General features: G+C 35.4%; 1 protein-coding gene across 1 annotated transcript in view; it reads left to right on the top strand.

Moving 5' to 3' along the window:
- IL1RAPL2 (interleukin 1 receptor accessory protein like 2) overlaps window positions 1–12,269 on the top strand; it is a 1,069,064-nt gene that overhangs the window by 780,283 nt on the left and 276,512 nt on the right. Inside the window, exon 5 of the mRNA XM_027097515.1 lies at window positions 347–421. Coding sequence (XP_026953316.1) covers window positions 347–421 — 75 coding nt within the window. The remainder of the gene's footprint in view (window positions 1–346; window positions 422–12,269) is intronic.

The following is a 12,269-nucleotide window of genomic DNA, read 5'->3' as shown; positions in this document are numbered from 1 at the left end:
TAGTACCACAAAGTGGGTATGAAGATTTAATATTTATATGATTATACTCTTAAAATCTGTATTTCTTTACACTCACAAGCTTATAAAACCACTCAAAATAGACCATTCGTTTGATCTTGTTGGAAAGTGTAGCTGTCAAAGTGGCATATTCACAGTGAATCAATGGTGCTCTAAATGTGTTGGGAAGTGGAGATTGTATGGATAGAGTAACAGCTCAAGTAGGAACACTGTCTAATGTTTACGTACTGTCAAGTCTACAAACTTTAAATATCATACACGATAGAATCTTTCTCATCCTGTAATTTATCTCAATTTTTCCATTACCTTCTTTCATTTTCTCTTCTAGCTTTACTCACAGACAAACCTCCCAAGCCATTGTTCCCCATGGAGAATCAGCCAAGTGTTATAGATGTCCAGCTGGGTAAGTCTCCTTCTGGGAATAATAGGTCCTAAACTTCCTCTCTGTTAACAGATGGGGAAAATTGCATGAACCAGGAAAGGTTTATTGCTACTGTTATTACATGCAAATCAATTTGTGTCTGCTCATTTATAACCCTGGAGTTCATTGCAATAGCAGTTTAAGGAAATGAGTTTGTATTGCATCAAGGAATGGTAATACTAAGTGGTTACACTGGGTATTAAGTGTGCTGTAGGACAGAGCTTTTTAAATCTGTGATTGATAGATTCCTGGGTGTCGTGAATTGGTGATTGGTACAGAAAACTTTTCATGCTTGTCAGTCCCAAATTTTTATTTAGAGAGCACTAACTCCTGGAGAACAAGCCCTTTTTTAAAATAAAAGAGCCCCTCAGTACAGACTTTAAAACGATCTGATAATATTATTTCCAATGGCACAATCCAGGGCTATTTAAAACGTATTTTTAGGTTGAGATCCTAAATATTTATGAATCATCTGGAGTAGGAAAATATAACAAGTTGATTCATGGGTGCTAGTGCCTTTTTACAGATTCAAAGTCACAAGGTGTTGAGCCTCCTGCCACTAAACCTTATGTTTCAAGAAATTTAAGCTTGAAATTCAGAGGCTTGCTAGGGTCTCTTTCAAACCACGGCCTTTACTCTAAACTATATTCTTTAACATCTGTGAGCTTTCATCTATCTTGGGTTTTATTCTATTCTTCAGTTCTAATAATTTCTTCAATTCTAAACAAGAGAACTGGGTAAATATGCTGGTAACATATTAGTCGTATTTTGGGCATATGACATTTAAATATGTGACCAGTGGTACCTACCAATTATATAGCTAGGGAAGATGAATTGGCCCCAATATTTCAGTCACTTCGGAAGTTTTTGACTCAACTTTTGATCTTTCCAATCCAACTTGGATTGTTAGAGACTTATTTCTATCTTAAAAATAGGTGAGAGAAAATTACATTCCTAAGAGCTTGTTCATTTTTTAAGAATGAAATATAACACATTATAGTTAATGCAGCCTAGCAGTATGAGTACCAGAGTTAAGTATTTTAAAACAAAAAGAAAATAATAAACATGTTATTAAGAGTGGGATGGTGAATATTTTGTTGATAATGTTGAAGATTAGACTATGGCTCTCTCCCCACCACTTGTATATTATTTTGCAGAGTCATCATATTTTGTTAAAGCCAAATCTAGATGTGCAGACACACTCCTTCAGTAAGTTTTATATACTCACATCTTTCCATCCACACTGATATAAAATACCTCAAGGGTACTCTGGTTTGCCAGGGGTTACATGAAGCCATAAGATGATCTTGTATCATTTGTTGAAGATTCAAGTGAATAAGTTATTTCTATATGAAAACATAAACTAAAGAGTAGCAAGCAAAATTCACACAACTATTTCAATTAAAACATGACTAAATTTTGTGTTTGTGGCCCCTAGGGGGATACTTCTTCATTCTCCTCTGCCATTAAGCAAACTTCAACAGAAAAGTTTGAGGAGTGTTGCTCTAAAGGAAGGAGGGAGACCCTTGTAGGAAGTAAATTTCATTCAGATTCACTGGGTGTCACACTTGTCTGTTGTATTCAGGACATCTCTAAGATGTGTACTTTTTATAACTATGTATTCCAACACAGGTATGTATACCAAAATAATTCACCAACACCACCCTGTAAAATCATTAAAGTAATTTGCCTCCAATTTACGTTAGATGCAAGGCTGAACTTTTCAGTTTTTAGTTTGTTACACAATTTGGAAACAACTTTATTGACAGAAAAATGGAGACCTGCCCATTTTTCATTCCAGAAAGGCTGTTTCTCCAAGATGCTAAATCGACCATGTAATTCAGAGAAAGAAAAACAAAATCACTTAAACAAGATCTTTGGCATTTCAAGGAGCACATGACTGGTTAATTTTAAGTGATTTTTAACTTTTCCACAGATTTATTTAGTACTGTTTATTCACAACTGGAAATCATTTTGTAATTTACTCATGCCTCAATAGTAAGGTGATGTTAGAAGCACTATAAATGCCAGAGAGCTCTTCAGTGTTGGTGGGGGCTCTGCAGTCAGAATGATGAGGGCTTAGAAACCCTAGGCATAAAAATGAGCTAGAGAAAGATAACTGTGGTGATTGGACATCCCTGTCTATATCTTGAAAACTTTTAGAATTAACTAAGATCTCAAAACTTCTAGAAATTATTTTCCTTCATTTTTTAAAGTTTACCTAGCACATGCAGTTTTACACATCCTTAAACTAGAACTAAAATTAGAACTACCCAAAATACAACAATCCAATCTAAATGGCTAAGCACATTACCAAGTTCAGTTTTGTCAAATCCCAATATTTGAAAATTTGGGATAGCATTGTAGTGGATTAAAGTTAGCCCCAGATTTTCGCCTATTCCTACCATCTAAACATAGTTTCTCATCCCCCTCCCCTTGAATCTGGTTGGCCTAGGATATACTTGACCAATAGAGTATGGCAGAAATGATATTCTGAGATGTTGGAGGTTGGGTCAAAAGGAATCTTGTAACTTCTCTTTGGATCTCTTGGTCTGGTCTGAAACTACCATGCTGTGAGAAACTCAAGACACATGTAGAGACCCTAGAGGTTGAGATGCCATGTGGAGAAAGAAAGGCCAATAAAACACCAAGGCACCAGACATGTGAGTGTATGAACCCATATTGGAAGTGGATCCTCCAGTCCCAGATGCCCTGACCTATGCCATGTAGTTCAGAGATAAACTACTGAGCTGAACTCTTCTTAGATTTCTGACCCAAAAAGTCATAATCAACCCAAAAAAATGGTTATCACTAGTCACTAAGCTAGGTATAGTTGGTTAAACAATAGATACCTGGAACAAACATTAATTAATTTTCTCTAGAACATTTTGAAGTCCACTTTACCCACGAACAAGAGTCTCATGCAGGCATTTTATGCAAAGTTAGAAATATTGTAGGAAATATTTGAGTATCAGCTTCAAGATAGTTTTAGAAAGCATGATCTAGAATTATTATTTATGTGTTTGTTTGAGGGCTGCACTCAGTTAACAGTTCTGCACATTTGTAAAGGCAATCCAGTAAATGAAAATTTTCAGTCCAGATGAACACTTTTTAGTGCATGGAGTTGGCATCAGTACAGATATTTTGTTGTGTCTCTAGAGGAAAATAAACATCTTGACTTTCTCTCTCCTATAGTGTAATCCATTACTCATCCACAAGGTTATAGAAATTTACATATTTTTGCTGACATAGTGATGACAGTTTGGTTGTTGCTAAATTTTGTTCACACTATAATGCTGAAAGAAGATTAATCTTAACAAATAACTATATATGTTGAGATGATAAACATGTTCTTAACAAAATAATATTAAAATTACTGCTCTCACAAAGCAAGTCTATTCAGCTAAAGCTGCCTGTGGTAATGTATGAAATATAAAGATAAAAGCAATGTATAAAACACACACACAAATCCAGTTTGGCCTTATTACCTTCCATTTATTTTCTCCCTCTGAAAGTAGAAAAAATAACACTGCATCACAGTATATTAATTTATATTGTACTTTAATACAAAATTATTAAAGCATCATAGTGATATCTGCCCCACTTGAAATGTATTGATGCTAGGTAGACCCTCTTTTGGTTACTGTTTCTTTTATAGAACACAAACGCATGCTTTACAAACTGTTACAGATGCCTAGAAACTTTGAAAAAGCTATGAACAAATGTGGGTGAAAAGATTTGAGATCTGACATTTCATTTCAGTTAACAGTGAATTAGGAAATGTGCCCTGTTCCTCTCATTGATGATGATAACTATTTTCCTGGGAGTTCCTAAGACTTAAACTACCAGTCAGTGTTATGCATAAAATAAATATACCAGGAAGAAATAGAAAACATGAACAGACCAAACACAAGCACTGAAATTGAAACTGTGATTAAAAATCTTCCAACAAACAAAAGCCCAGGGCCACATGGCTTCACAGGCGAATTCTATCAAACACTTAGAGAAGAACTAACACCTATCCTTCACAAACTCTTCCAAAATATAACAGAGGGAGGAACACTCCCAAACTCATTCTACGAGGCCACCATCATCCTAATACCAAAACCACAAAGAAAGAAAACTACAGGTCAATACAACTGACGAACATAGATGCAAAACCCCTCAAAAAAATACTAGCAAACAGAATCGAATAGCACATTAAAAGGATCATACACCATGATCAAGTGGGGCTTATCCCAGGAATGCAAGGACTCTTCAATATATGCAAATCAATAAACGTGATAAGCCATATTAACAAATTGAAGGAGAAAAACCATATGATCTTCTCAAGAGATGCAGAAAAAGCTTTTGACAAAATTCAACACCCATTTTTGATAAAAACCCTCCAGAAAGTAGGCATAGAGGGAACTTACCTCAACATAATAAAGGCCATATATGACAAACCCACAGCCAACATTGTTCTCAATGGTGAAAAACTGAAACCATTTCCTCTAAGATCAGGAACAAGACCAGGTTGTCCACTCTCATCACTATTATTCAACATAGTTTTGGAAGTTTTAGCCACAGTAATCAGAGAAGAAAAAGAAATAAAAGGAATGCAAACCAGAAAAGGAGAGGTAAAGCTCTCACTGTTTGCAGGAGACATGATACTATCCATAGAGAATCCTAAAGATGCTACCAGAAAACTACTAGAGCTAAACAATGAATTTGGTAAAATAGCAGGATACAGAATTAATGCACAGAAATCTCTTGCATTCCTATTCAGTAATGATGCAAAATATGAAAGAGAAATTAAGGAAACATTCCCATTTATCATTGCAACAAAAATAATAAAATAACTAGGAATCAACCTACCTAAGGAGACAAAAGACCTGTATGCAGAAAACTATAAGACACTGATGAAAGAAATCAAAGATGATACAAACAGATGGAGAGATATACCACGTTCTTGGATTGGAAGAATCAACATTGTGAAAATGACTATACTACCCAAAGCAATCTTCAGATTCAGTGCAATCCCTATTAAACTATTAAGGGCATTTTTCACAGAACTAGACCAAATAATTTTACAATTTGTATGGAAACATAAAGGACCCTGAATAGCCAAAGCAATCTTGAGAAAGAAAAACGGAGCTGGAGGAATCAGGCTCCCTGACTTCAGACTATATTACAAATCTACAGTCATCAAGATGGTATGGTACTGGCGCAAAAACAGAAATACACATCAGTGGACAGGATAGGAGGCCCAAAGATAAACCCACACACATATGGTCACCTTATCTTTGACAAAGGAGGCAAGAATGTACAATGGAGAAAAGACAGCCTCTTTAATATGTGGTGCTGGGAAAATTGGACAGCTACATGTAAAAGAATGAAATTAGAAAACTTCCTAACACCATACACAAAAATAAACTCAAAATGGATTAAAGATCTAAATGTAAGGCCAGACACTATAAAACTCTTAGAGGAAAACATAGGCAGAACACACTATGACATAAATCACAGCAAGATCCTTTTTATCCACCTCCTAGAGAAATGGAAATAAAAACAAAAATAAACAAATGGGACCTAATGAACCTTAAAAGCTTTTGCACAGCGAACAAAAACATAAACAAGAGGGAAAGACAACCCTCAGAATGGGAGAAAATATTTGCAAATGAAGCAACTGACAGAGAATTATTCTCCAAAATATACAAACAGCTAACGCAGTTCAATATCAAAAAAACAAACAACGCAATCCAAAAATGGGTGGAAGACCTAAATAGACATTTCTCCACAGAAGATATACAGATTGCCAACAAACACATGAAAGGATGATCAACATCACTAATCTTTAGAGAAATGCAAATCAAAACTACAATGAGATATCAGCTCACGCTGGTCAGAATGGCTATCATCAGAAAATCTACTAACAATAAATGCTGGAGAGGGCGTGGAGAAAAGGGAACCCTCTTGCACTGCTGGTGGGAATGTAAATTGATACAGCCACTATGGAGAAGAGTATGGAAGTTCCTTAAAAAAACTCAAAATAGAACTACCATATGGCCCAGCAATCCCACTAGTGGACATATACCCTGAGAAAACCATAATTCAGAAGGAGACATGTACCACAATATTCATTGCAGCACTATCTACAATAGCCAGGACATGGAAGCAACCTACGTGTCCATCAACAGATGAATGGATAAAGAAGATGTGTCACATATATACAATGGAATATTACTCAGCCATAAAAAGCAACAAAATTGAGTGAGAGAGAGGCATGGACATATATACACTACCAAACGTAAGGTAGGTAGCTAGTGGGAAGCAGCTGCATAGCACAGGGAGATCAGCTCGGTGCTTTGTGACCACCTAGAGGGGTGGGATAGGGAGGGTGGGAGGGAGGGAGACGCAAGAGGGAAGAGATATGGGAACATATGTATATGTATAACTGATTCACTTTGTTACAAAGCAGAAACTAACACACTATTGTAAAGCAATTATACTCCAATAAAGATGTAAAAAAAAATTGAGTTATTTGTAGTGAGGTGGATGGACCTAGAGTCTGTCATACAGAGTGAAGTAAGTCAGAAAGAGAAAAACAAATACAGTATGCTAACACATATATATGGAATAAAAAAAAAAAGCTTTTGATGGACCTAGGAGCAGGACAGGAATAAAGACACAGACGTATACAATGGACTTGAGGACACGGGGTGGGGAGGAGAAGCTGTGACGAAGTGAGAGAGTAGCATTGACATATATACACTGCCGAATGTAAAATAGATAGCTAGTGGGAAGCAGCTACATTGCACAGGGAGATCATCTCCATGCTTTGTGACCACATAGAGGGGTGGGATAGGGAGGCTCAAGAGGGAGGGGATATGGGAATATACATATACATATAGCTGATTCACTTTGTTTTACAGCAGAAACTAACACAACACTGTAAAGGAATTATACTCCAATAAAGATGTAAAAAAAAATAGAATAGTTTTGAGGATTGTGGCAAGTGAAAGCAATTTCAGGCAAACGTAAATGGATTACCAAAGGTGGATTTAGAATAAGTGTCTTCAAACTTTTTGTAAAAGCCTAGATAGTAAATATTTTAGGCTTTGTGTGCTATATGTTCTTCACTATAAGTATCATGTAGTGTGAAAGTAGCACAGATATTTATATGAGCATGACTGAGTCCTCATAAAACTTTATTTATGAGAACTAGGATTTCAATGTTACATACATAATTTTCATATGTCATGAAATATTATTCTTCCTTCAATTTGTTTGCAAATATTTGAAAAATGTAAAAATCATAGCATGTGGACCATACCAAAACAGAAGTTGGGCCCGCTGTGTCCCCGGGGTTGCAGCTTACTGGTCCCTGGTGTAGAAGCAAAAAAGTACTAGGCGCCTCAGATGCTGAACATCAACTTCATGTTGAGTAAAAGTGTTTACTCACTAATTGTTAATATGGTTATTTACATTACCCTGAGGATTTTAAATGAAAATAATTCTTGTGGATAACCTTGGATCATTATGCTCATGACGACCATAAGATATTTGCTAAAGTATGTAAATTAGTAAATTGCAACTCGCTAGTGCTGTTTCCTATGTTGGTTCTAAAAATTAAGCAAAGACTATTGTTTTGATAATAAACCTCAGGGTATAGAAAAAATAAATATAAACACTGTTTATTTTCTTTTTCTGTGTTAAAGAGTCAAAAAGGAGGCCTGTGGGCCTCAGTCATATAAGAAAAACTCAGACCAGTGGAATAGTTCCAAGCTAATTGAATACCAGATGAATCTGATCCAGTATGAAAGAGTCTATTTCTCTTCTATTCTCATTCAGAATTTGTTTTATTTTTATAGGCTGTTTAAATTCATACTTAATGACTGTGTTATGTGCTACTGGCTCAAAAACTTTCTCTGTGTGTATAAGGAGTTTTAATCTTCATCAGAAATCAATGTCACCATCAGTTTCTACTTAAAATTATATTAGGTCCCCTAAGAGACCACTGTATACTACAAGAGAATAAGGGAAAATATAATATTTAATGCAATACTCAGGACTACAAGGCAAAAAAATAACTAATTGAACCCTAATTTAGGAAATTAGCTGTTTAGCCAAATCAATCTTATTTTTAAACTCAGTATACATAAAAACATTTTTTGCATTCTTAGTTGATGCCAAACACTGTGTTAGAACCTGGGGATATAGAGGTTAACAAAATGAGGGCCTTGGCCTTAAGGTGTTTCTCAGTCTAGTGGGGAAGAGAGATGTGTAAGCAGAATTACAATGCAATATGATAACGGCCAAAACAGAGATAACGGCCAAAACAGAGATGGGAAAAGGGAGAGTGACATTTTTGTGGCAAGACCTCATAAATTAACAGTTATATACTCTTTGACTTTCACTCAATATAATGACAAATCTCTGTAACCTCAATCCAAGTATTAAATTTATGTGAAAATAATTAAAAATTGCCAAGGTATAACCTTTTATAATAATAAATTATCTACCATTTCTTCAATATGGTAAATACTAAAAATGGAAACTTATGATATCCCTGAGTCTCTTCAGTTTAGCAAAATTAGCCAACTATTTCTAAAGTTGTCATAGAACAAATAATCCAAAGCAGGTCACCAACAAATTGAGCTAAAGTGTCAAGCCATAATTAATATCAATATAAATAGCAATACATGATTATTCCATAAGCTCGAATCATGTATGTGTCGTGTATATAATGGTGGTAGCAAGGGATTTATTTAATTATTTTTGTTTTTGTATACCCCTCCTATGCTTTTAACTTCAAATAACTCCTTAAAACCTTCACTTAATTTAATCTTGAATAAGTGAAGACTTTGGAGAGGAAGAAGAAGGGTATCATGAGTTCACTCAGCATTCTTGGCACACATAATTGGAGCTGGTTCATGGCAGCATTCACTGTCCCTTGTAGATATTCTAGGGTTAGTGAGCTGTTTCCAAAAGATCTATTTTTTGCAGGATAACATGTACAAGCTTAGCCTGGGGCTACACCAAACTGCAAACTATTCTATTCCCCAGATTGTACAACGTGTGCATTATTTACAGCTTTGGAAATTCTGAGCCAAGCCTTTTCCCTAAGAGTTGGCTGCCATATTAATGCTTGAGATTGAATCTGGTTTACTTACTTTGTCTAAGTTTGTATAACTTAATAGCACAGGGCGATCAGCTCAGTGCTTTGTGACCGCCTGGAGGGGTGGGATAGGGAGGGGGGGAGGGAGGGAGACGCAAGAGGGAAGAGATTTAGGAACATATGTATATGTATAACTGATTCACTTTGTTATAAAGCAGAAACTAACACACCATTGTAAAGCAATTATACTCCAAAAAAGATGTAAAAAAAAATCATACTTGTTTTGAGGCACTTGACAATGAAAAGAAAAAAGTTAACACTTAAGATTTATCTGTAATGTAATGAGTTAATTATGAACATCTTAGGAATAACATGATTGTTGACCAGACCTCTATTCCATATATTGCTATTTGGGGGCATTGCTGAAGTTTATGGCTCATTGAGATAATTAATATAAGCTTGAGGGTGTTTCATCACACTTTCACTAATGCCAATACAATGATTTTATACATATCAAAGCAAAATTTGAGAATTTACTATGTATAGACACTGCAATAGGCATGTGTACATACACTGTCTTATTTATTCCTCACAAGAGCCCAAAGTAGTAGTAGGTACTGTTGAACCATTTTGCAGATGAGGAAACTTGGCGTCAGACAGATGAAATAATTTTCCTGAGGTTACATATTTAGTAAGTGGTAAAAATGGGATTTCGATCAGATTTGTCTGACTCCAAAGTTTGCATTATTTTTATTGCAGCATACTGAGTATGGTAACTTTATCTAGGCCCAAAATTATATCCTCAAAAAAGCTATCAGGCCAATAGAGACATTTTAATAATAATAACAACAACAATAATAATTGTATTATATGTATTATAACTACATGTGAAATAGTAATTATTTAGCAATAGCTCTACTAGTAATAATTATTATTGTTATAATAATATTTAGTATGATTATTTAATAATAGCTCTACTACTACTACTAGTTTTTATTGCCAGTAGTAGTTGTTGTGGTAGTAGCAGTAATGATAGTAGAGCTATCATTTATTGCTTGCTTACCGCATACTGACACTATATTAATACTTTATATGAGCTATCTCATTTAATCCTCCCAATGACTTTGTGGAATGGATGCAACTATTTGTCCCATTTTTAAGAGAATCATTAAGATATTATTCATACACCATACAACTGATCTACTTAAATCATACATTTCAATTATTCCTAATATATTCAAAATTGGGCAACCCTCACCACAATCAATTTCAGAACATTTCAACATCCCCAAAAGAAACTCCAAACCCATTAGCAGTCACTTCTCAGTCCCGCACCTTCACCCCCACCACCATCTCTACGCAACCACTAATCAATTTTCTTTGTCTATAAATTTGCCTATTCTGGACATTTAATATAAATGAAATCATACAACATGTGGTCTTTTGTGATTGGCTTCTTATACTTAGTATATTGTGCTCAAGGTTCAAACATGTTGTAGCTTATATAAGTACTTCACCCCTTTTTAACTGCCAAATAATATTCCATTGTATGGATATACCACATATTATTTATCCATATATCAATTTAAGGACATTTTTATTGTTTCTACTCTTTGGTTATTATAAAGAATGCTTCTATAAATGTTAGTGTACACATTTTTGTATGGATATATGTTATCATTTCTCTTGGGTTATCATTTCTACCTAGGAATAGAACTGTTGGATCACTGGTTACTCTATATTTAAACTTTTAAGGAACTGCCAGATTTTTCCCAAAGCAACTACACCATTTTACATTCTCAGTAGAAATACACAAGCATTCCAATTTATTCACATCCTCACCAACACTTGTTCTTTTCCATTCTTTTGATAATAGTTATCCTAGTAGGTATTTAGTGGTATCTCATTTTGGTTTTGATCTACACTTCTGTAATGGTTAATTATGTTAAGTATCTTTTTTGCGTGTTTATTTGCCATTTGTATATCTTTGGAGAAATGTCTATGGATCATTTTTAAAATGAGAAAATTTGGCTCAGAGAGGTCATATAACTTACCCAAGTTAGTAAGCAGTTTATAAATAGTGAGGCCTAAGTAAGTTGACACTCTTAACACTTACCCATAATGTCCATTAATGTTAGTACTGTTGTTTACTCAGTCTCTTTGCATTGGGGGCTTAGTTCTGTTCCCATTTTAAAATGGATTTTGGACAGAAGTCGAGTGATCCTATAAGTTAAAAGAGTATCCTGTGTGAATTAATTCAGTGGGAGAATAGGAATGAGTAAGAGAAATTATTTTGAGTTATTGACCTTTGTAATGCATGCCAAAACACATTTTCAAATGGCAAACTAATTCAGAACCTGCAGGCATACCTGAAAACAGGCTATGAAACACAAGGCAGTATGGCAAAACTTTCCAAAGGTATGTACACTTAAGTGACCAGGAAGCTGCATGTATGCTTCATCATCTGAACAAATACCAAGAAATTCATCTGTGTCACTCAATAATAGGAGGGATAGATTAGAGACTAAAAAATACGTTAGGGGGCTTCCCTTGTGGCGCAGTTGTTGAGAGTCTGCCTGCCGATGTAGAGAAGACGGGTTTGTGTCCCGGTCCGGGAAGATCCCACATGCCGCGAAGCGGCTGGGCCCATGAGCCATGGCTGCTGAGCCTGCGCGTCCGGAGCCTGTGCTCCGCAATGGGAGAGGCCACAGCAGTGAGAGGCCAGTGTAC

Source organism: Aethalodelphis obliquidens, unplaced genomic scaffold (genome assembly GCF_003676395.1).
Source record: "Aethalodelphis obliquidens isolate GAN/ISIS:26980383/991018 unplaced genomic scaffold, ASM367639v1 scaffold114, whole genome shotgun sequence".
NCBI classification, from domain to species: domain Eukaryota; kingdom Metazoa; phylum Chordata; class Mammalia; order Artiodactyla; family Delphinidae; genus Aethalodelphis; species Aethalodelphis obliquidens.
The sequence above is the reverse complement of the archived record's forward strand: the minus strand, read 5'-3'. Positions and strand labels throughout refer to the sequence as shown.